Genomic DNA, 24470 nt, shown 5'->3' with positions numbered 1-24470 from the left:
ACAGAAATTTGAATATTAATCATGGAACAAGTCATGCATTAGTGTTACTGTACTATGCTGTACCTGTGTGTATTGTGCATACAGCATATTTTAGATTTGTGGTCGTGTGATAACCCAAAACATACACAAGTTCATCGATATAGTGCCAACTCGGCAGAGTAAGTAACGCTGAATAAAGGTTGTGAGATAACTGACAATAAAAACATGATTTCTGCTTCATGATGCATTTCTGACTTTTCTTTAATAGTTTTAAAATGGTGAAACACTCGATAGTTTGACCTCTTAAGGCCTCTACAACCCATTTAATGAAACACTGAACACTTAAAATATATCTGTATTTTCCGGTTAATTTGTTGCAACAACTTCTTAGTCTCAGAAGCGGCATCATTTGCATATTAAATAATTTATGTGAGCATTTCCAGGTGCACAGATTCTACTCTTATGGGCTAGTATTGCCCAGAGAGCTGCCGTCCAATAAGCTAAACATAAAAAACGAGAACCAAGCACCAATAAATCTTAATAATTTTATTGTCTTTGTTCTCATGATTTTACAAATATGATACTTCTGCAATTCAACTTTAACTGTGCAACACAATGGCATTATGGACTGTTGAACGCGACGTCCCGAGGGACGTCTGTGACTCCAGGGAGCTGTGAATCCTGCAGACCGGCGGCCTCGTTGGATTTGTTTTAGTGTCGTCGCTTCGGGGCCGCTGGGGGTCTTTGTCCGCAGGATTCACTAGCAGCTTCAAATACACTATTTTTTACCACTGACGTAATGACGGCTAATGTCCGGGGGGAGCCGTGTCCCTCCCCTCCCCTGCCCTGCCCTCCCCCCTCCCCCACAGGTCACTCCTCGGACCTCAGTCTCTTTGGATGAGGCTGGTGGTACCCGGCCAGAGCTGCAGGGCTGCTTGTCTTTTTAACAATGGGTGATCTCGACACCGGTACAGATAAGAACAATGGCATGCAAGACTCACATACAGACCCACTTGGTATTATTTCTGTTCTTTTTTTTTTTTTAATAGAAAATAAAGATTCTGACATAAGTACAAGCACTGAGCCCTCGCAGACACCCAACAGCCAAGCGCACTGGAGACGCAACGGAGGACGAAGGACGCCTACACCGACAGAGCGTCGGGGGGGCCTGTGACCGACAACACAACAGCTGGCATCTTTTCATATTCAATAAGTCCTGTTTTGAGGACATAATACATCTCACATTTATATTAGTTCTTCTTCTACACCTTTTTACTACAAATGTATGTGCTTTTGATTTAACTGAAGAGCGTAGGTGTGGAGTTCACCCCACTCCGGCCGATTTATTGCAAATGAAGTGATAACCTCTGAACAGCAACACGCACTTCAATATGGCACAAGCATCTTAGAAATGCAGCGTGGTCGCCGTGGGTGAATATCAAAAACCTAACCACACCATATCTAAAAAATATTAAGACATTAATCATCAGTAGAGCAGAAAAGACTTTTTTCCCTCCTTGTCGAAACATGCAGTCTGCCGCGCTGCAAGCTAAACCAGATTCTGAACCTCTTGGTTAACAAAAATTAAATAAAAGTCTTAGTTTCAAACTTCTGTTATTCACGAGAGCTGCAGAGTCGGACTTCAACACCCAGGTCATTGTGCAACGGAGGATCTCTTTCCTCTCGCGTTCCAGGGCTGGATTCAAAGTGAAGCAACTCGCCGCTTTGAGTCAAACCTCAGACTATAGTTCAGATTATTAAACTTCAAAATGAAGCAGAGACTTGGGTTTAAAGCACTCGTCTTCTCTCGCTCTGCGCGTCACCTTAAGACATTTGATGTGCTTATCCTAGTGAATGTCAGCTTTTGGCACGCGCTCTGCTGAGGTACGGAAACTACAGTTTATCTCCCACGAGATTTTTTTTTAAATATATATATATATATATATATATATATATATATATAGAGATATATATAGAGAGGAGTAGTTGTCTGTGGAGTGTTAAGGAGAAAATGGACACATGAAGGCATTCTCCTGCAGCCCTTTCTCCGAAGGCGGCGACATGGAAACCCCGACTAAATCCTCTCAGCGGTCCACCTGCTCACCATTTATCCCACTACGAAATCCAAATAAATATTCTTTAAGATAAGGGCAAATTGGTAAAACAAAGTAAACCGAAGCAAAAATCAATGTAGTGGCCTCATAGTGTAACAGAAAACTCTCTAAATACAAGAAATCCATCACCGTCCAGTCCTCCTCAGTCGAATAAAGAAAGAAAGAAAGAAATATTAGAGGGGAGAATATGTCTAGAGTAGTGGTTGTTGTACAATGGCGCCTGTCGAGAGAGTGACCGGCATCAGTTTGTCATGTTGCAGCTTCATTAAAAAACTGCTTCTTCTTCCCCCGTCTCTCTGCTCTCTCTTCGCCCGGAGGTGATCATGCTCTGTCTGATCAAAGTCTTTGACCGTTAACCCTTGGCTCCCCTCTCTCCCCTCCCCCTCCCCATCAAACGCTCCTCCCGCTCCTCTTCCTCGTCCGCTCAGAGGGGGATTGTTCAGTCGGCGTAGTGCATGATAGACTCGACGTAGTTGCCGGGGAAGAGGCCCGTGGTCTCATTCATCACGCCCTCGTACCAGCCGTCGTCGTTCTTCTTGATCACGTAGATGATGGCGCCCTCCTGGAACGACAGCTCGTCCTCCTTGTCCCGAGCGTAGTCGTAGATGGCCACCACTGCAGGAACATAAGGGGGCGGAGAAGAGGAATTAAATCAGATCAAATGTGAGACAAATGCAGGTTTCTCCACATTCTAAACTTTGATTATACGTCTTCTCCTATTTCCAAATACGTCAGGCTACATTTTGAATGTATGAAATGATTGAGGGACCGGTGCAGCTCAGATATCCGTTCCAGTGAAGGCAGACCTTTCTCCATGTAGGTCTGTGGAGCCCAGGGCGGGTCCTCCTCGGCGTAGGGGTCACTGTACTCCACCACCGCCGACTCCTCCTCATCCTCCTCCTCCTCCTCTTCATCCTCGTAGTCCTCCGGCGGCGGAGGAGGAGGTGTAGGTTCCTCAAACACCGGCTCGTCGGCGGGCGGAGGCGGAGGCGGCACGTCTGAGACTGGAAATAGTTTTCAGGCAGGCGGGAAGAAAACAACCAGAACAAATCAGAAGCAAAGAAAGGAGCACGAAGACAATATCCTCATCATGCACGGAGAGAGGAACAAAGAGTCCATGCTGGGTGCACGTAGACATTCACATACTCACTCAGACACGACAGCAACTACACGTGCACCAACGGGATTCAACGTGCAGTAAAAGGAAATCAGGGTCATGATCATGCTCATGAGCAAACATGCTTCATATGATCTCTTCACACATATTAAAGTGTTTACACGTGATCAACCACCAACATTTGCTGCCAAAGGGACCAGAAGTTTTAGAAGATCTACCTTGATTTGTTACGACATACACGCATTAAGGTGGTGGCAGCAGATCTCTGACACAGCTGCTGTTGGAGGTTCATCACTTGTTCCACTAAAAGGCCGAATCACTGACTGACTGTCGGGGACTTGAAATGAACGGCAGTCATGCAGGAGGGGAGCGAGGGGCTAAAGGCCACTTACTCGTCTCCTGAACCCGGGCCACAAAGCCCATCAGAGGCAGCTGAGGGGTGATCTGCATTGAGGGGGGAGGGGGCGCGAGCGGGCCTGCTATCACTAAACAGCATCATTACACAGAGATGGAGGAAGACGAAGGGGAAGAGGACATTAGAATAACCAAGAGAAGAACAGGAGAGAGTTAATCATGACATTACGCCATGTAAACAATCTGTTTAGCAAAGAAATCTATGATTATCATCATCATCATCATCATCTATAATCCACCTACAGACATAAAAGATAAAGGACAGGCTCATGAACATATGAATACATCTACTGATTGTTATAAAACGTGAAATAATAAAGATTGTCCCAAAACGAAAGATAGCATCTTAAAAATATCGTTAATTTCAAATGATATAAAAAGAGAGAAAAGTTAATAAAACAATTAATATATAATCAAAATAACTACTCACTTAAGTCTAAATTAATCTGGACTAAAACATACTTTTCTCTCTTTTTATATTCTTTGAAATTAAAGATATTTTTTAAGACGCTACTTTGCATTCTGGGAAATTGCATTTAGCCATCAATGGTGAAAAAAACGAGTGATCATAACTACGATATGTTTATCTACCATGTCTTCAAACTTAGTATTTAAGAAAACTATAAAACTTATGTTAAAAATGATCCAAACTGTTGCCGTTACATTTTGTAAAAGTGAATATTTGCTGTTGTTATGACAGTAATATCTCAAACTCATAGACGTGACAGACGAGAGATCAGAGCAGCGGCGACAGAGAGAGCCGCTGACGTCGATTGAAGGAAATGAAGCTGATGAGAAATGACAGAAATATTTTCATAAAAGATGCAGAAACACGAGGAGGGAGTCAGGCTCCGGGGATCTGCTGCTGAAGTCTAAAGGCCGGGAGAGACGCTGGACTCACTCACAGCCTCGACTCTACCAACTGGAGCTGATACGACACCTTTGGGTTTTACATCTATATACAGAAAAATGGTTTTATATTTGACGTTGTATTTCCTCAATGTTTTGGCATAAATGTGAATATAATAATCGTAAGTTGTACCTTGGCTCTGGGCGAAGTGCGGCCCCCCGTTGAGCTGGCTCTGGGCCATGTTGGGCTGACCGGTGACGGACGCGGGTCGGCGGTACGGCAGCGAGCCTCCGACCTGCGAGTTTTGGGGCGGCGGCTGCGCCGGGCGGTTCATGCTGTAGAACTGAGCAGCACCTGCAGAGGGCAGCAGAGAGTCCATCAGGGTTTTACTTCCATAGAAAACACAGGCTTGGTTCAGAACAGTTTAGAGTTTAGCTCAGTGGTGATTCTTTGCAGAAACCATCACAAAACGGCAAAAAAAAAAATCGACTTTATATTTCCTAAATTCACTGCACATTAACAGCTAATTAACATATACAGCCACACAACAACAACAAAGAGCAGAATACACATGAATGAAGAATTCACTGTAAAGCATTTCAACACAGCTCATGCATTATACATCATCATCATCACACACACACACACACACACACAGGCAGCGGATGAGATGCTGTGAGGGATGAAGAGCAGCGGTGGAGTAAAAATGAAAAGCCCGAGGTAGTTGCACTCCCGTCAGAATATCCAGACTTCTGATAAATATTCTGGAGAGAAACGCTCTCCGTCGCCCTTTAAAGCTCGTTTTGAGCACTTCATTGTTTGGGGGAAAAGGTCGGGTAGGTGACAAAGACAGACTTTAAATGGAAAGCCTTCCTTTGAAATGCAGATAAGAGACAGTATCTTGTTTACCTTCCTCTCTGTACTCAAGATTGTATTTTCAAAATAAATGTACAAGGTGTGCAGGTATCTTGAAGCTCAATCTACCCACGCTGATGTTTATTAGGCTTTGTGCCTGAAAGCAGACCGTGAACCCCCTTTTCAGTCCACATCAGAGCTCCTTTAATAGCTTTTAGACCAGCTGGAACAAACCAAACAGATGAGGCGTAGAAGGAAATTACCTGACTTGGGGCATGACTAAGATTTGTTAATTATAAATAAAAATACTTTTAACTCAATTTCAGACCTTTTTTCCAAGAGAAACCGTCTCCCATCCCTACCCAGGCTGAGGACACATCTGGGTGTTGCAAGCACGAGGATGCATGTCAGGTGAGGTGGGATGGAGGGTGTGCAAGCTTCTCCCACCGGGTTACACTCACCTTGTGCAGGGTTGCCGAAAGCAACGGGGACCGTGCCAGTGGGGGCCGCAGAGGCAGGGAGCTGGGGAGGGGGCGGGGGTACAGGCGGGTTCTCTACAGGGGGGTTTGGGGCCTGTGGTGGGCCGTCTAGGGCCGTGGTAGGGGGTCCAGGAGTGGTGGCAGTGTTGGGGGGAGGTTTAGCTGGGTTGGATGGGACGGGGGCTGAACCGAGGGGATTGAAGAGGTAAAAAGGAGGGAGAGAAAAGACAAGTGAGGGAGGTCAAGACAAGATCAGAGTGAGAAGGGAGTAAAGGATTCCAGGAGATCCAGGGTTCCTACATTTAATGTCACACTGGAGCATGCAGGAATCCTGGATACTGAACAATATTAGTCAAGATAGTTAGTCTCTCACACACACACACACACACACACACACACACACACACACACACACACACACACACACACAGAGATCCTGCAGTCATCTGCTCGGGGAAGAAACAGGAAGCAGGCGTTACCTGGGAAGGCGTTGGGCGGGGCCGGGGTGGGCACCGCGATGGGCACGCCCACGCTGCCGCTGCCGCTGTTCTCTCGGCTGCTGCTGCGGCTGCTGCTCGGGTGGCTGCCTCCGCTGCTGCCACTGCTGGTGGTGAGTAGGGCAGCAAAGACGTCAGACCACAAACACACCGTGCACCTCTGTGGCCACATAGTTTTGCACTTAAAAAAACACCAGAAATCCTTTTGGAAAGAGTTAAATAGCATCATGCACAGACACCTTTAGTCCCACAGGTAAAGTTCCTGGGCCTCTGTGGCTAAAACACAAATCATTTACTTTAAATGCAGCTCAGTGAGAATCTTCACAAAATCAGTGGATCTGTGATATTGGTGTAAAACTCCTCGTTGCGCTTTCTAATCCTGGAGCCTGGAACAATATCTCACATTATTAGCGTGGCACCCTCAAGAGCATCGATGCGTTAGTGTGAGCCGCTATGCCTTTGAAATGTCACAGTGATAAAAAAATAATTTTAAAAAAGCAGCTGGAAGCCTCAGCAAGGACACATGACACGGTGACGCAGTAGCGACACAAGACAAAGACAAAGATCGGGACACACGAGGCAGACGTGTTGTACGACAGAAGAGAGATGAAGAAGATGAGCTGTGGATGGAGTGATGCAGATAAAGCCTGGCGCCCAGAGAGGAGAGTCAGGGGAAGCGTTTCTGGACCAGAAATATTAAAAACATTTGGCCAACAGATGGGGCGCAATGACGGAACGTGAATGTGTTTTTTTTTTAAGCTTTGACTTCCCCTCACGGCAGACGGAGACATCTATGAATACCTCCCGGGTTTTGGATGAAAGAGTCTCGTCTCGGGAGTTGAGCTGACAGGACTGTGGGGGCGACGCTGCCTCTGTAAGGACTTTACCAAAGGAACCCGTGTCTAGCCGAGCTAGTGCAGCTTTAAATCTCTACCTCGCCCTCTTTTCTTTGTCCCTGTCGGAGCAGCGAGGAGAGCACACAGGTGGGGGATTTCTAAATAAACCAGCTCCCTGGGGAGAAGGAACTGTGATTAAAAAAGCTGAATGTTGGTCAAACTTTAAGTGGAAGAATAAAAAAAAGGAGTAAAAGGCATGTTCACATGAGCTGGCTCGCATTTTAGGTGTAGGAGAGGAGAAGAAGAAAGGGGGAGGAGCTTTAAGAAGTGTAGAAAGGCATGCTGGGGAGGGGGAAGGGGGTACCTGTACGTGCGGCTCCTCTGATTAACGGATGCAGTGCGTGCAGGGCTCTGCTGGGGGTGCGCCATGTTGCGCGTCGGGCTCGAGACGTAGTCATTAGGGACAACGGGTGGACGCACCGGCTCAAGCGTCCTATAGGGGGAATGGCGCCTGCGAGAGGGTCAGGAGGACAGGAGGGGTACCCATAGAGAAGTGTAGGGGAGGGGGGGAGAGCAAGAAACAAACAAGTGCAAACTTAAAAAAATAGGGTATGACAGGTGGTGAACATTGGGGGGGGGGGGGGGGGGGGGGGGGGGGAGGGCCGGTGGATCCACAGGCGGCATGAGGACGACATACTGTCGCTGCTGTCGGCTACAAAACACAAATTAAATCAGTTGTTCCCAAAACTTAGATGTGTGTAGGTAAGATTGCAGGAGTTCAGTAAAGGTTGAGTCACTTTATCACCAAACTACCGTTAAATGAAACGTCCCCGAGCACGACTGAACTCATAACCTGCTAATGGAAAACATAGAACGTGTTTTATAACCCGACAGCAGCGCCACGTTGATGATGTACTCAGTTTAAAGTAAATGATGAAAAACAAATAAATAAAGGGAGTTGAATAACAGAAGACAAATCAAAAGTAAGATGTCTGCTCGGAGCCACCGGGCTTCATGGAGGGTTGGAGCTGAGGTGGATCGGCATGCCTCTTTAAAGGACGGACACACACACACACACCTTTGAAGGCCAACATGAAGGTGTGGACACACTCACAAACTCAAGAGACAGACACACAGAAACACAAACAGCACTTTGCCGCTGAAGAAGGTCCCAAGAGTGACAAGAAGATAACATTTAACACCCTGTGGAACAAGAAAGACCTTCAACAGTCACATGAAGAACATCTCCATCTTCAGGATCATGAGCTCTGACACAATACCAACCTCGTGTACCTTTCATTCTACCCTAAACGCTGTTCGTTTGTCTGTCAGACTCTACTAAGAAAGTGAAGCTTTCCATCGTGATACATTATCTTTGTGTGCAAGAAACTATAAGAGTCAGATTGCAGTTTGGAGAGAACAAACTGTCGACCCTCTCAGCAGCACGGATAAAGGAAATTAAATAAAGAATAGCACTGCGCTGAGAACGGGCACTGAAGTGGATGTTAAAGGACCCAAAGGACGGTAATTAAACAAGGAGGTAAAAGAGCCGATGATGAAACTGGGAGCAACCGGGCCCATCTGGAGGGCTCGTGGTTTCCAGCTACGGTCCTCTGACGGACAAACAACTCCATCTGGACACGCGGCACCGCTACATACCCAAGGGTCCCTTTCCCTGACATGGGCGGGCTGGGGGGCTTCTGTGTGGGGGGGTTTGTGCGAGGGAGTGCACCTCCTCCTCCTCCTCCGGCCTTCATGTTCTGAGCGCTGGCCTACAGGAGGAGAACATGGGGGTGGAAATGTGTCAGTTAACCCAAAAGGACTTCAGAGACAGGAACATGAAGACCTTCACAACATCGGCCGGTCTTTGAAGGAACTATTTGACACTTTGAGAATTTTATTTATTCACTTTCATGTCGATGCCACTCTCATAGCCGTGTGATCAAGATGGAGCTAACAGCTAGCCTGGCTCTGTCAAAAGGGAACAAAGTCCAAACACTAGCGCCTCTATAACTCACAAGTTATATCTTTGTTTAATCCACAAAACAAACATCTTAATAAGGTGCATTTCTGTAACCTTTGAACAGACCCAGGCTAGCTGTTTCCCTCCGTTTCCAGTCGTTATGCTAAGCTAAGCTAAATCTCTCCAGTGTCATGTTGGCAGAAATGAGAGTGGGATCGACCTCTCAACAACAAAAACAAATAAGTATAATTGGCAAAATGACAAACTAATCAGTTCAAACAAAACAAACACAAAACACCCTCTTTCGTTAGAGGCTCTTACTTTGAAAGTCTTACCTTAAACCTTAGCAACCACTGCAGTTGATTTTAAAGACAGAATTAGGTGAGCAGAAGGAGAAGAAGAAGAAATCAGAGGATTAGTGAGTGAAGGAAGAGAGAAAACAATCATTCATGCACGAGGCACAGAAGGCCATGCTGCTTAGATTCGGTCAACAATAGCTCAGTGTTCAAATCTGAGGAATTCCTTCTTTGAGACGTTTGGAAGGTTGAAACTACGGATTTGAGTTTCTGGAAAACAAGCTTCTCTTTGTTCAGAAAAATCAAAACTCGATCATTGTACAGGAAGCTGTTAGGTTTACAACGAGGGAGAATGTCCTGGGTGACATTAATATCCCAGCAAGCTGAAAAGTTATTGATTTTCTTCTTACATTACTCGTCACTGAAAGTCAATAGTGATTGTTTGACCGCTAAAAGTCCGTTGCATCCGATTCTCTGCCGTGAATAACCCACATCAATCCCTCTTTAAGCTCTCATCGCTCTGCAACTAACACATAAATGAGTTTCAAATGGAAAATGAAACCATTTTCAAACAATAATATGAAGTATTTTTGAAAGCCTGAGAAGGTAAAACATCTCAGTACTTCAAACCACCAGCTCTAGAACAACCTAAACTCTCCTTTTCAAAGACTGAGACTTCAAGTTAGTACGTTTCCTATTTTTTCCATTCCCAGCTGCAGCGGTGGTTCATCCACACAGATAAGACAAATCAAGATGGAAAAGAGCAAAAGGACCACCTTGACTCCGTGGCCCATGTCGTCGAGCATGCTGTAGTCGATGGGCTTGCGGATGTAGCGCACGGGCCTCTCCGGATTGGCCGGGGCGATGATCTTGTGCGTGCGGGACGTGTTCTTGTTGGTGGTGAGGATGCCGATCTCCCGCCGGGCCACCTTCTCTTTGTGGATGTCCACCGTCTGAGAACAAGAGGACGGGGTATAATCGTATTTTTGCCACTAACACGAATGGCTTGTTTAAATAAAGACTTGGTCTGTATTTTATGTGCATCAGTTGCCAACCTGTGAGATGTGGTTGATGGAGGACTCCATGCGACGGAGCTGCGAGGCCTGGATGTCGAGCATCTGGAGGACATTGTTGGCCAGTGTGTTGATCAGGTAGGCTACGCTGGCCAGAGACTGGGTAGTGTAGTTCTTTGTCTCCTCCAGCGCTCTCTCCTTGTCTGGAGACTGAAGAAAAGAAAAGAAACGTTTGCATTTAGCGATTAAACCTGCAACATTTGACCACAAGCTCTTTCTGACACCATACTCCTGCACGCGTGTAAAAATCATCCTTGGAGCAGATAGTTATGCATCTAAACAATTAAAGCGGACCCTGAATGCATTTTGTGGCAGCAGGAATGAGGGGAACTGCTGCATCAAAAGGTTTCAGTGCCAAGAAGTAACATTTTAAGTGACTTTACTGGAGCTGCAGCCAGTGTGGAAGCAGACTTCTGAGGCAGCGTGGGCATCAAGAGGCAGATGGATGTGCTTATGTTTCTGCAATGAAACGGTTCTTTACTGACACTGAATGTATCGCAGCTTGCAAGGCGGAGGTACAGATTACAAGTACACAATCATTTAAGTATAGTGCATCTATTTATGATAAATGCATTGCAAAAATCCAATTAAATAGCTTGTTCACACTTCTAAAATGTGAGGATTTGCAGCATTTATGCATTTGATGCGATAGGTAACTGACTATCTCCGGGCTGGTCTTTAAGCTCGTCTTAAGTTATAGATGATTTGATAATCTTCTGGTTTTGGACCAGTGGAAACGAGCCATACAACTGCATCGCAGCAGCAGATTGCTTTACACTCCAGGCCACAGCAATCTTTGGTTTAATATAGAATATCTTCTGTGTCTTTAGAAGATAAACTAAGTCATAATAATAATCTGATTTATTTTGGGCTGAAGTGACATTAAATAGTTATGAACCTGAATAAAGATAAAACATAATGAGAGGCAGCGCAATAAAGCGAAGGGTCGTCCTCACTAGTTGAAACAGCAGTGGTGACATGTCTATTCTCTTTTATATGATGCAAGATAATTCACAATCCAATATGACAAATCATCACACACACACGCACAGAGCATCCTTTAAAGGAGTGTGGAGGGTGCAGCACGTCTGGATCATGAAGACAAACAGGTTATGTGGCAAAAGTCAGGAGTGAAGCTGCAGCCTGCGGTGCAGAAAAGAGACATTCTTGATGTACTGGGCACACTCGCTAATAGACCGGTGATAGCATCTTTGGAAGGAGAAGATGGATGCATGGACCAGCAAGCTACTGGCCACAGAGATATTGTACATATGAGTGAGGTTAGTGGGTAAAGATAACGTAAAAGTCACCCTCTAACAGCCTGGTTGGTGACGTACTTCGTATTTCTGGGACCTGAATTACGGCTCGTGGTTCAACAGTATTTAATATTGATCGGTCACATGTGGCTGACCCTCTTAATAAGGTCAGTAGTGGCCCTGATATTGATCTAGCGGATCATATCGATGCATCCCTATTATAAAAATGATCATGTATTAAGAAAATACGACGTGGAAGTATTTACCTACATATAAGATGTTTAAAATGAGGAGAAATCAAACAATTGTTCTGTATTTACTAGCTGAAAAAGGTTTTTCTGTAATCCAAAATACATTAAAATCTTGGGAAGAAATCCATCCACATATTTCTTACTCAGAGTGGTTGAAAATAGTCTGTAAAGGCTCTGAATCCGACACCTTTTCTCACAAACACTCTGCAAACACACCTCACATCTGAATGAAACTAGCCGTCCTTACTCCTCAGGTGGTTATTGAAAGTAACTCTGGGAACAAAATATAACTCCTGGAAAGCACTAAGCACCAGACTAATACATCACTGTGACAATAAAAAGGTGGAATTTGAGTTTGCACACCTGCAACATGTGAAAAACACCTGGAAGAGTCAAAGAGCTGCAGAAAAACTCGTTTTGTGTGTCAAGATTATGAAAACCAGCTTCAACAATCCAACATGACTAATGCTAGCTGCCAACATCCAACCTGTCAGACCTGTTCAACATGTCACACTTCAGTATCACACCTTGTCAAAACCTCTCGCTGCCAACACTGTGCTCCCAAATTTCATTCCCTGTGGCAACAGGCCTGAGAAGTGATGGGATGAGACGAAGCTCCTGCTGCAAAAATTGCTCCCACCTGCAGAATACTACAAAGCCAAAAGCATCTGAATGGGATTGATTACATCCAAAAACACACGCAAATGCATCACATCTTGCACAGAAAATGCAACATCACACTGGCTTTTCCAACCTGAAGAGCAATGTATGAATGAAGCTGAGGAATCATAGCAATGCAGGCTTTAAATGGGGCATTTTTAATGGGTTAAAAAGCCATAAATCCCGTGTTTTATGGAGCTGTAACGTTAAAAGCAAGTCTCAGTGTTTCATATAAAACCTCTTTACATTAAGGTGGCAGCAAAAAGGCGAATTATTAATTGAAATGCCTTGACAGGGGGTTGTTTTTGCTTTAGCCGATGCTAGGCTAGCTAGCTTAGCTAACACCGCTGCATCACATCGACAGCGTTAGCTACAGCTAGCCTAGCATCGGTCCAACCGTGAGAAAAAAACACGACTAACACCATCTTTTCTTCAGCCTACCTGGACATAGTTGCTCTCGCAGTATTCCGCGACTCTTTCCAAATTAGTAAAACTGTCTAGTAGTGCGGTTCGTCCAGCTGGAATCTCCTCTTCCAGAAGCATTTGTAGCTCCGCCATTTTCACATCTTTAGCGGAGCGTTGTGTGTGTGTGCGTGGGGAGCGCCTCTCTTGCGCCACCGCGGCCGGAAGCGGTACTGCAGGAGTCCCTCCAGCAACTAGTGGAGAAATTAATAATGTTTAAAACAGAAATGCTTGATAGTGCACTCTTGCTTTTGTGAATATGTGGTTTGCAAAAAAGATTAAATGCAGTCACATTTTTTATCAGTTTTCATTATACTTTCTCTGGGAATTAAATACTTGTAATAAAACCGTTTATCTCCCTTCTTTTATCACTCCCTCTCCACAGACTCGGTTACAGAGCAGTAGGCGTGGCTCATGTGAGGAAACGGTCTTGCCCAAGGGCCCTTCAAAAGCACACGTACTAGCTGATAAAAGGGCATCTGAAATAATTAAGTCAATTAAAAATTTCTATCTGCAGGCTGAAACCGGATTTAGGAGGAGTGGCGCTCCTATTCCCCGCTGATACAAATTAAAAATTCTTTATTTGATGTCGGAAACTTGCTGGTTAGGGCAAATAAAATGAAAAGTATGACACAAAAACTCAACAAATCCTCAAACATATTTAATAATATGCGAGATGTGAGTGTGTAAAAAGGAATGAAATGTCTAAATGCCACATGGACCATATAAATGGACAAACAAGCCCCTGTTATTGGGGATTTTGACTCAAGGTATGCATCAGGAATTATAGAAAAACATTTGGCGGCACAAGTTGTTTTTCTCTACATCGTAGAGTATGAAACCACAACGTTTCCCTGACAAATCTGACCTGTGAACAGACAACGTGCTTAAGGCCTCAGATTATTGTACGTAAAACACGCCAAGAAGACAACTGGAGTGCTGTGTACATAAAAAACAATCTACCAGGTTAGGGAAAAGCATCTAAGAACAAAGCAAATTAAGAGTTTAATTCCAGAAAGTGTCATCTACCATAATGTTAAAAAAAGACAGGAGTTATTGAGAGAAATGAATTCTCTGGCAGTCAAGAAATACTTTGCTGGTAATTCCTTTAATGAAGATAAATTGTTCTCTAGATACTCGTCAGCTCTTCTTCCTGCAGAGGTTTTTTTAAAGATTAGCTTCTTCTGCTGACGGTGATCCAGGTTTCGTCCTTCGGTGTGGACACCAGCTCAGATCGGACCTCCATGACCTGTCCCTTCAACGGGTGAAGCTTCAGCTGGCGCACCAACGTGCTGAGCAGCACAGTCGCGACCGTGTAAGCGAACCTGTCAGAGAGACCAAATATCATCGATTGTTAACATATCATTGAAGTACGCAGGACATCCAAACACAGAGAGATAATCCTGATCCGTTGATCCGACTCTAGCCCCCAAAACAGAACGATCAAAGTCAAATTAGCTTCTTTTTACAGCTTCGGTATCACTTCTTTTCACTGTCAATGCTCTCATCATTAGCTCAGTCTACGCTCAGAGGAATACAGATGTTTTAATGTCAGTCTTCACCTGAGCTCTGGGCAGGTTTGATTCCCTGAGAACCCGAGCAGACAGAAGCTCCTCCCGACTGATTCCTCCTCAAATCGACCTGGATCAAACCTGAGGGATGTCACAGGAATCCGCTTATCAGAAATCGGACAAATCAATATTTTAAACCTGAAAGATAGACTCAAAAGTGTGTATGCAAAGTGGACCTGTATGGGGCGCTCCAGGTGTCAGAATCCTGCAGGACCACTCCCAAAGCGTAGATGACCAAAGTCTGAAATATGTAAAGAAAAAATAACTTTCTTGATCACCAGAATACTTCTTGTTACTCTTGTCAAGGCTTCTCTGGAGAGGAGCTGCAGAGACATAACCAGACACAGAGCCACAGACAGCAGGAAACCAGATACCTCTTTGGGGATGACGTGTTGATCCACTTTGCCCTCCACTCCCTGAAGCCGAGCCGCGACGGGGGTCAGCTTAGCAGTCCTCACTGTCTCGTTGAGGACCTGCTGGCAGTATCTTTCCAAGGCAGAAATGTGACAAGATTAATGGTATCGAACACAGACCCCGAGATTTTACATTTCATGTATTAGACGCAACACCTGTTCCAAAGTTCTTACCTGAGCTGAGGGATTTTGTCCAAAGAAACTGGGTCTGAACCCAAAACCTCCTCCAGCTCTTTGTACAGTTTGTCTTGAACTTCCTCTGAGGTGGACAGGAAGTAAAGTGCCCAGATACACACTGCCGAAACACAACATTTAACATTCAAGCCTCGGGGATTCATGAACAAAGGAGCTTTTTGGAGTTTGATTTCTTGTTCTAGGACACATAACGTATTTATGGACATGATGGTTTGATTGTTGTCACTTACAGTTGGCAGCGATGACGCATCCAGCCAGAGTGAAAACCATACAGTCCTCCATGATCTCAAACAAACAGAAAATAAATAATTTTACTGCTTTTTTTTGGGAACCGTGGCAATCTTTCAGTTGCCGTTTGAACTTGGTGACTTCATGAGTATTCACCTGTCGTTCTGTGAGGCTGGACTGAAGCAGAGTGTCTACAAACGCCATCTGCTTCCTCTGTGCTTTCCTCTCCTTCGCCACTGACAGCAGCATGGACTCCATCTCCGACAGAGCTGAACAAAAAAAAGTCAATCAGTTACTTTTTCACATTTTTGGCATGAACACACAGCTGACTGACACTCAAGTTAAAAAGAGAGAATTTCAAGCATGCATCTCGCTTTCCAGCCCTTTAGGCAGCTTCCAGAATGAACTCCAGCAAGTACCAAGTCCCAGCAACAGTTGTCCCGGGCAGATAAATCAATAAAAGTCCAGCTAAACAGTGTTCACTGTTCAAGTTAATGATACTGAAAGAGTTGGTTATGCACAGTCTTTATCTGCTCTCAGACTCGGTATCGAGCCGTCTGTCGTGCTGCTGCACAAACACAAAGGGATCACGTCTGAGCCTCTGCAAACTCTTCCTCCTGTTTCTCCACAGCTGAAACCACAATGAAGCCCAACGCTGCTCCCACATGTTAACACACAGCAGGTGCAGGAGATCCAAGACCAGAACCAGAGTCACTAGACTCAAAAAATGACAGACGGTAGTTCCATCCATCCATTTTCCACCGCTTATCCGGGGTCGGGTCGCGGTGGCAGCAGGTCAAGCAGGCTGACCCAGACCTCCCTCTCACCGGCAACATGTTCCAGCTCATTCTGGGGGATCCCGAGGCGTTCCCAGGCCAGCTGGGAGATGTAATCCCTCCAGCGTGTTCTGGGTCTTCCCCGGGGTCTCTTCCCAGTTGGACGTGCCTGGAAAACCTCCAGTGGGAGGCGTCCAGGAGGCATCCTAATTAGATGCCCGAACCACCTCAGCTGACTTCTTTCGACGCGAAGGAGTAGCGGCTCTACTCCAAGCTCCCTCCTGATGACCGAGCTCCTTACCCTATCTCTAAGGCTGAGCCCGGCCACCCTACGGAGGAAACTCATTTCGGCCGCTTGTAGCCGCGACCGACGGTAGTTCAACAATTCAACCTATATTACGTCAGCTCATGATGCAAACCTCCCTCACCCTTCTCATAATGTCCTTTTCTGCTGGAGCTCTTCTCCAGGGAGCCGTCCAAGTAGCCTTTTCCGATTTCTGACCAGATCTGGTGAGTTGGAAGAACAGAAAAACAAGATCAAGTGACCCGTTTCAGCAGAACGTAAGCAGGCCAGGTTACTGGAGTATTTCTAATTCCCATTGAACTCAACAAACATGTAAGAAGACAGTGATTGTAGAAGATTTTGACACCCACAGGGGGAGAGAAAAAGACCAGAATGCACAAAACTAATTGAGGTTTGTGTAAGAAGTACACTCCACTGTCACTGTGGGTCTCGTCCTGAAGGTAGGGGGTGTTCTCTCACCGCGTCGTGGTTCTTGCGGAAGGAAAGGACCGTAGAGTCGTCTCCGAAGCTCTCGCCCAGAGCCAGCTGGGTGACGGTCTTCATGGCCAGACCCAGCAGGTGGGCGCACAGCGGGGTGTGCTGAGACTCCGGGAATGACTTCCACTTTCCCACCAGCTCCTCCACCAGCTACGCATGAGAAGAAGGATTCGGAAATACGTCAGAATGCTTCATTTCAGTGAGTAGTGTGATGAATGTTTTCATGAGAGATACAAACCTTGAGCACAACAGGGAAGTTGCTCTTCAGCGTGTTGTTGATGGCGTTCTCGTACACCTTTTTCCTTATTACCGTCTCAGTGGCCCCGCCTCCCATTCCCGACTGGTACCCTAGCAAAGACTTCAGCATCGTCTCAAAGGAGTCAGCTAAGAAGAGAAAAATTTTTTATTTCTGTCTACGACACAGACATGCCTCCATTCAGTTTGGCAGTAGTAGAATCAAGGCAGCATGGTAAACGCTGGTGCACGTACTGGTGTGGTTGGGGTTGATGTGTTGCCGTAGCTGGTGCACAGAGCCCAGGCTGACCACCGGCCGTCCGCCGAACCAGAACGACGCCACGGACCCAAACCGCTGATGCAGACTGACGAGGAACTCGTGCAGACTGCCTCTGTTCACGATGTCCTGCAGGTTCCCATCCCTGAGAGAGCAATGATTTGAGTATTATGTAATCGCCAATGTGCTGCACATCTGGAAAACGGTTACAATCAATCACATACATTAAACATCCTTCATGTTGAAGGACAGTCATCCTGCCATTTCATTTGTTTTGATATAATTGTTAGGTCAGAGGTGAAGATGACAACTTACTTCTCATCTGTAGGATTGAGACCTGGGATGCCAGAGGCCCTTCTGGATGACTGAAAAAAATGATTAGAGATTGAATTTATTTCTACATTTTTCACAATATGGACAAGACAATGTAGTGTACTTCCTACACAGCCATGCACGCACATCTCCTGTCTTCTCTGATAGGTTGGTTCGTGTTCCACTCAGTAGAATCACATTGAAATACACGTTAATTCAATACTTCCTCACTTACAGGGTCACATATTGCATGACCCCAACATTGTCATCTGACACATTCTTAAGGTTTTGGGGTAAAATCGGGATGCAAATGATGAGAAAAGTTTGAATAAATGAACAGTCTTTTGTGAGGATATTGGCGTACCAAATGCTAATTTAACGCTAACTTCTGCAGAGACTTACCGGGTACAAGTACAACACAGCGCCCACCAATATGATGACAAACGTCACGGCAAAGATGGCAAAGTCCAGCATGACTTCTCGCTTTTATTTGGCACGACTTTGCAAACTTCTGCTCATGAATATCTGTATAACAAGTCTCCTTTACCACGTCAACAGAAACTGTGCGAGCAGGATTGCCACTCTGTGATCGACTACAAGGTCTGGATCGCAGGCAGAGCAAACTTGTTGAACTCAGAAGGAATCGATGGGTTAGATCGATTCTCCAAGGTAGTAAACATAAATCAATGATATTAAAACAATAAAAACGTATCTACAATTATGCATATAATTATTGTATCTAATTACGATGTACGGGAGTAATACATAGGAGATATAAATATACTATTAAGTATGATAAGAACACATCCACCTTATAAATTAAAATTGCGCATAAGCACATCATTCCTTTAGTATGTAATAAAGAGGTGTTGTTGGATTTGTTGGATGAATATTTATAAAGAGACGAGCACATTCACGTTTCAAAAATACAAAAGTAATCTACAATACATTCAGAGTTCACTGCCTAGAATACAGTACAAAAATATGTGCAAAATGACATCAAAGCTATAAAGTATGTGTCAGAGCAGATGTAGAGATTTTCCTCAGGCGGTCATCTCTGATTGGTCCTCTGGATTTTGAGGTTCAATCTTCATGGTTTCCAGATACTCTGAAGAGGAAGGACAAGATAATGAAAACATGTTTCTTGCTTTAAAAAATGTTTCAAGCTGGATTTGCAGTATTCAACACGGACTCTTCTCTCTCACCGTGAGTGTAGTCTGTTTCTGGTCGGGTGGCGATGAAGACCCAGGCCAGCCCCACCAGCAGAGCCACCACCAGGTTGACAGTCACCCATGGGTGCAGAATCTGGTGCTCCAACCCCGGTGGCCTGGAGGAGAAAAAGGAGAGTGTCATGTATCATATTCAAAGTAAGATAGAAACATCAAATGAGTCCAGCGAGCTCACCATAACGTAGTGTTGAGGGCTGGATACAGGTTGATTCGATCGCTGGTCATCTGCTGGCTCAGCGAGAGGACCAACGCTGAGAAATACACTGAACGGAAGACAAACAAAGCGTGTGAAGTGACACCGAACACCTCGTTTAAGCGTACTGTGGTGGTAATAAATAGTGTGCACTCACAGAACGAGGCGAGAGCGACGGGGTTCAGTGTGATGAACGCGTGGAGAGCCGTGGAGCTTTTGGCCAGGTTCACTCTGAAAATATACAAAAGTTAATCTTTTTCAGCTTCTGTTCATACTTTTACACACAAATACATTTTACTCAGCAGCTTCACTGGAAGTTTTATTTGCATTAAAAACATTGATTTATTTGCATGTACATTTCCATCAATTCCACGTGTAACGCTGGAACTTTATCCAAAAAATATCAAGTCCTTTAGACTTAGATTTGGTTGTTTATGCACATGTCTCGTCTAAAGTTCCATACTATATTTGGATCAATCATTTTCAAAATGCAAGCTTTTAAATTACAAAGTGTTGCCTCAACTTAACTACACAGGTAAGGCAGCAAAGTGTCTCCGGTGACATGTTATCAGCATGTTGGCAAATACAGTGGAAGTTCTTTAAATACTTGTTGTATATTTTTGATCGTGGTTAACCAATCGGCTGGCTCGGGGAGCTTTACCTGTCGAAGGCGGCCACCGTGCTGATGGCAAGCAGCATGTAGAGCAGGGACTGGGCGGGGTAAGCCAGGCTGTGGTAGTGCTCTAGCAGGTTGGACAGAGCGGTCAGGTGCTGCCCGGCTAATATGTACACCACCACGATGTTCCACAAGGCGTAGCCCGCCAGGAAGCCGTGGCAATACAGACCGAACACCCTGCACCACATACAAAGGAGAGCAGACATTTAGGGAGGGGGGACCAAACAATCAGACATACCTGGCACTGTACGAGACACATCTCCTTCACCTGAAGCCTGCGTGCACTCTGAGAGACACGTCTCTGGTGTTCCAGAGCGGCTGAATGTGCTGGAAGTCTGTCATGTTGTCCATCTGGTCGCTGGTCTTCCTCCAGTCTGAGCGCTCAGCAGCCTGGAAACGCTCTGACGGGAACACACAAGAGTTACCGCTTTATCTTCTCAACGGGCTCGACCACATCTTCTTCTGTCGTCACTCACTGTTCCTCTCGACAAAGACTTTCCCCACCGGCTGGCTCTGACCCGGCGGGGCCGAGAACAGGGAATGCTGGGGGATCGGAGGAGGGGTGTCGGTGATGATGTCGTCCTCTTCTACGTCCAACTCATTGGGAAGCTGCGATTCAACAACTTTTGACTTCCTGAAAGTACAAGAAGAAAGATTGAAGAGAAACATGCACCATTTGCAGTACATATGCTAGTATAAGTTCTTCTGAGGTTTTATACAACATATCATGAGATAACTCCACTAATTGTTTTTTCTTACCTTCTCTTTTTGTGTTTTTTGACCACTTCTTCTCCATCAGTGGTCTGATCCGCTGTATCTCCGTTCACCAGGTCGGCCTGATCATCGTCCAGATCTGAAACCATGAATTCACACATCTGTAAACGTCACGTTGAACCTCTGGGCTGGTCGTAGTTACCAAAGCACAGATTGGCCATAATGGCTGTTTTAAGGACACTTTTTTCTTTACCAATAGTGGCTGCTTTCTTTTTCTTCCTCCTCCTCTGAGGCGGTGCGTCCATTGTGGGTTCAACGGTAAGTTGCTCTCCAATCTCCGATTCCCTCCGGCTGCCCAGGCCTCCCATCTCCATCCCATGATCTAAACAGGAAACAGCAGAAGGAACGAAGAAACTTTAGCACAACTGAAACGAGTCCCTTGCAGCAGTACATGTTCTTAACGTGATGCGTTTAAGCTTTGTGTGGGACAAACACAACCACTTAAGATGCTGCACTGATGCATTTATGCGTTACGTACCGCTCAAATCATCGACTCCATTCGTCTCCTTTCTCACCCTCTTCTTCTTTTGTTTTATTGCTGGTACTTCTCCTGTACAAGGTGATGAATAAATAAAGTTAAATTGAATCAAGAGCTTCAGTAAAAACACGAGATGTATTCGTCTCACCAGCTGTGTCTTGACTTCATGTTTCCACACAAGAGAGAAAAAGAAAGACTGTTTGACTGTTCAACGTAAATTCTGTAGATTAAGACGTTAAATCACAGCAGAAAAACACTTTGACCGACCTCGGCATCGTGGGAAGCGCTCGTCCTCGCTAAGAGACAAAAAGAGAAGCACGATAGGACTTAGACTTATTTACAAAGTGCATGAATTTATTTATATTTTTTGTCAGCACCTCCAAACAGTATATAACAATAATTCAATCCAATCAAACGAAGCATAAACACATAAACAAATTACCTGACCTCAGACACAGGGACCCCAAAGGAAAGGTTTAAAACGTACACAAACATTGTGTGAGCTGTTCAGCGTCCAGTCAGATAAAACAAGACCTTACCGTCGTCTTTCTGGCCATTCCACCCAAGGATCAAGTAAAGAGTGGCGAGCAGCTCCACATAACAACCCGTTAAATCCTCAGCTAAATCTGTGATCATTCATCCGCCAGGACTGAGGATTACTCAGGGCAGAGGTCAGACCACGCAAACCTTTTCTATCTCTTGTGTGGCTGGAATAAAGACGTCTGTCTGTGGTGTCTGGGTTCATCCTCCTTATAAACACCAACAGTGCTCACTCTGCTTTATTCTCCCTACATGCACTCACACAACTCTTCTAAGGAACTTTTTAACTACATGTTAGGTTGATTACTTTAGTTGAGACGTGATTTTAATGATATATCAGAGAGGTCGAGCCCTAAACATTTGTTTAATGATCAGATTATCTGTTGCCAACTTTCTCAATTAAGTTTTTTAATATAAAAATAGTGAAATTGCTTGTTTTGTCTGACTGTAAAACAGAGAATAGTGAATCTGAAATTAAATTTGTGATGAAATTAGTAGTTTAATCAACGGAAAAAGTATATTCTCCAACTTGTATTAATATAACATTGAACATACACCGTGAGGTTAATAACAACTGGAGTTAAATTAGTTACCTGTGGAAGCGGCGGGAGCTCCCTGGGTCGCATTTTCTATAAAGGATAAACATGAATTGATATTAATATTAATGTAAAATCAAAGTACCGTTATACAGTAGGTACGGAAAGTATTCAGACCCCTTTAAATGTTTCACTCTTTGTTTCATTGCAGCCATTTGCTAAAATCAAAAAAGTTCATTTTATTTCTGATTAATGTACACTCAGCACCTCATATTATACCAGAAACTCATATTTAACTCACATGCTGTCCATTTCTTCTGATCCTCCTTGAGATGGTTCTACTCCTTCATTGGAGTCCAGCTGTGTTTAATTAAACTGATTGGACTTGATTAGGAAAGGCACACACCTGTCTATATAAGACCTTACAGCTCACAGTGCATGTCAGAGCAAATGAGAATCATGAGGTCGAAGGAACTGCCCAAGGAGCTCAGAGACAGAATTGTGGCAAGGCACAGATCTGGCCAAGGTTACAAAAGAATTTCTGCAGCACTCAAGGTTCCTAAGAGCACAGTGGCCTCCATAATCCTTAAATGGAAGAAGTTTGGGACGACCAGAACTCTTCCTAGACCTGGCCGTCCAGCCAAACTGAGCAATCGTGGAAGAAGAGCCTTGGTGAGAGAGGTAAAGAAGAACCCACAGATCACTGTGGCTGAGCTCCAGAGATGCAGTAGGGAGATGGGAGAAAGTTCCACAAAATCAACTATCACTGCAGCCCTCCACCAGTCGGAGCTTTATGGCAGAGTGGCCCGACGGAAGCCTCTCCTCAGTGCAAGACATATGAAAGCCCGCATAGCCCGCACAGACTATGAGAAATAAGATGCTCTGGTCTGATGAGACCAAGATTGAACTTTTTGGCGTTAATTCTAAGCGGTATGTGTGGCGAAAACCAGGCACTGCTCATCACCTGCCCAATACAATCCCAACAGTGAAACATGGTGGTGGCAGCATCATGCTATGGGGGTGTTTTTCAGCTGCAGGGACAGGACGACTGGTTGCAATTGAAGGAAAGATGAATGCGGCCAAGTACAGAGATATCCTGGAAGAAAACCTCTTCCAGAGTACTCTGGACCTCTGACTGGGCCGAAGGTTCACCTTCCAACAAGACAATGACCCTAAGCACACAGCTAAAATAACAAAGGAGTGGCTTCGGAACAACTCTGTGACCATTCTTGACTGGCCCTGCCAGAGCCCCGACCTAAACCCAATTGAGCATCTCTGGAGAGACCTGAAAATGGCTGTTCACCATCCAACCTGACGGAACTGGAGAGGATCGGCAAGGAAGAATGGCAGAGGATCCCCAAATCCAGGTGTGAAAAACTTGTTGCATCATTCCCAAGAAGACTCATGGCTGTACTAGCTCAAAAGGGTGCTTCTACTCAATACTGAGCAAAGGGTCTGAATACTTATGACCATGTGATATTTCAGTTTTTCTTTTTTAATAAATTTGCAAAAATTTCTATTTTTTTCTGTCAAGATGGGGTGCTGAGTGTACATTAATGAGAAATAAAATGAACTTTTTTGATTTTAGCAAATGGCTGCAATGAAACAGAGTGAAAAATTTAAAGGGGTCTGAATACTTTCCGTACCCACTGTATATGAACATAACTTAACGTTACCTTTGAGCCTCCCGTATCCATACTATTCAATTTCTCCAACAAAAGCGCCTTTAAATATTCGTCCAGTTAAATAATCTTTAGTTGATACGTATATTTAAACGACTACAGCCGTCAAAAACGAGTAAACTCTATTATAATCATTTAGTTTGTTTATGCTCTGCGAGCGGAAAGGTTTTACCCGGGTGCATTTAAGCGAAGGACACAAGACTTCCTGTATCTTCAAAATAAAAGCTCCTATTCAAAGCAACCAAACATAATTAAATTTCGTGAGTTAATGAATAATTAACTATCAGAAGTGGTTTATTAATGTAACAATCAGGCACAACTATACAATTATCAATCCTTTGCTCGCAATTTTGCATTTTATCAAAATTTCTAAGGAAATAAGAACAAAGTGTAGATTAAATACTTTGTTTACGCTCTGCGAGCAGTTTTACGCGGATGCATTTAAGCGTAGGACACAATACTTCCTGTCTTCA

General features: G+C 44.7%; 3 protein-coding genes across 14 annotated transcripts; all 3 read right to left on the bottom strand.

The window, feature by feature from the left end:
• Positions 1 to 222: 222 nt before the first annotated feature.
• Positions 223 to 13655, bottom strand: abi2b (abl-interactor 2b). 12 transcript variants are annotated; one of them, XM_031851920.1, is made up of 12 exons: positions 13082 to 13655; positions 10456 to 10623; positions 10177 to 10353; positions 9440 to 9457; positions 8801 to 8913; positions 7506 to 7652; positions 6288 to 6412; positions 5791 to 5991; positions 4667 to 4828; positions 3603 to 3695; positions 2900 to 3097; positions 223 to 2708 (listed from the first exon to the last, which is right to left on the bottom strand). In XM_031851920.1, exons 1-12 carry the CDS (start codon positions 13196 to 13198, stop codon positions 2533 to 2535), a joined length of 1695 nt encoding a protein of 564 aa, XP_031707780.1. In that variant the 5' UTR covers positions 13199 to 13655; the 3' UTR covers positions 223 to 2532. The 12 variants fall into 12 exon arrangements, with proteins under 12 accessions (XP_031707780.1, XP_031707782.1, XP_031707785.1 ...); XM_031851922.1 differs by lacking the exon at positions 3603 to 3695; XM_031851925.1 differs by lacking the exon at positions 5791 to 5991.
• A 95-nt stretch (positions 13656 to 13750) lies between these two features.
• On the bottom strand, positions 13751 to 18915 carry cyp20a1 (cytochrome P450, family 20, subfamily A, polypeptide 1). The gene is made up of 13 exons (XM_031851933.1): positions 18292 to 18915; positions 17893 to 17942; positions 17556 to 17722; positions 17305 to 17450; positions 17049 to 17216; positions 16714 to 16792; positions 15666 to 15778; positions 15512 to 15566; positions 15261 to 15381; positions 15048 to 15159; positions 14850 to 14914; positions 14665 to 14754; positions 13751 to 14427 (listed from the first exon to the last, which is right to left on the bottom strand). The coding sequence occupies exons 1-13, from the start codon at positions 18361 to 18363 to the stop codon at positions 14277 to 14279; spliced, it is 1389 nt and encodes a 462-aa protein (XP_031707793.1). The 5' UTR covers positions 18364 to 18915; the 3' UTR covers positions 13751 to 14276.
• On the bottom strand, positions 18767 to 24168 carry LOC116386010 (transmembrane protein 237A-like). The gene is made up of 14 exons (XM_031851934.1): positions 23992 to 24168; positions 22373 to 22408; positions 21507 to 21535; positions 21388 to 21401; positions 21240 to 21311; positions 20955 to 21083; positions 20747 to 20840; positions 20464 to 20621; positions 20256 to 20388; positions 19973 to 20164; positions 19469 to 19542; positions 19294 to 19381; positions 19095 to 19216; positions 18767 to 18997 (listed from the first exon to the last, which is right to left on the bottom strand). Exons 1-14 carry the CDS (start codon positions 24010 to 24012, stop codon positions 18933 to 18935), a joined length of 1227 nt encoding a protein of 408 aa, XP_031707794.1. The 5' UTR covers positions 24013 to 24168; the 3' UTR covers positions 18767 to 18932.
• Positions 24169 to 24470: the final 302 nt, after the last annotated feature.

This window comes from Anarrhichthys ocellatus, unplaced genomic scaffold (genome assembly GCF_004355925.1).
Source record: "Anarrhichthys ocellatus isolate YVR2014 unplaced genomic scaffold, GSC_Weel_1.0 scaffold12, whole genome shotgun sequence".
Classification (NCBI taxonomy): domain Eukaryota; kingdom Metazoa; phylum Chordata; class Actinopteri; order Perciformes; family Anarhichadidae; genus Anarrhichthys; species Anarrhichthys ocellatus.
This window is presented reverse-complemented; position numbering and strand designations above follow the sequence as displayed.

Coding starts and splice junctions, on each gene's coding strand:
- cyp20a1 (XM_031851933.1), bottom strand. CDS start 18,363: ATGCTGGACTTTGCCATCTTTGCCGTGACGTTTGTCATCATATTGGTG. Junction 15,382..15,511: donor ATGCGTCATCGCTGCCAACT/GTAAGTGACAAC, acceptor GTGTTTCGGCAG/TGTGTATCTGGGCACTTTAC. Junction 15,160..15,260: donor GACAAAATCCCTCAGCTCAG/GTAAGAACTTTG, acceptor TGCCTTGGAAAG/ATACTGCCAGCAGGTCCTCA.
- LOC116386010 (XM_031851934.1), bottom strand. CDS start 24,012: ATGGATACGGGAGGCTCAAAG. Junction 21,536..22,372: donor AGCTCCCGCCGCTTCCACAG/GTAACTAATTTA, acceptor TTTGTCTCTTAG/CGAGGACGAGCGCTTCCCAC. Junction 21,084..21,239: donor TGGAGTCGATGATTTGAGCG/GTACGTAACGCA, acceptor TTTCCTGTTTAG/ATCATGGGATGGAGATGGGA.
- abi2b (XM_031851920.1), bottom strand. CDS start 13,198: ATGGCGGAGCTACAAATGCTTCTGGAAGAGGAGATTCCAGCTGGACGA. Junction 5,992..6,287: donor CCCGCCCAACGCCTTCCCAG/GTAACGCCTGCT, acceptor CCCTCGGTTCAG/CCCCCGTCCCATCCAACCCA. Junction 2,709..2,899: donor ACAGACCTACATGGAGAAAG/GTCTGCCTTCAC, acceptor ATGTTCCTGCAG/TGGTGGCCATCTACGACTAC.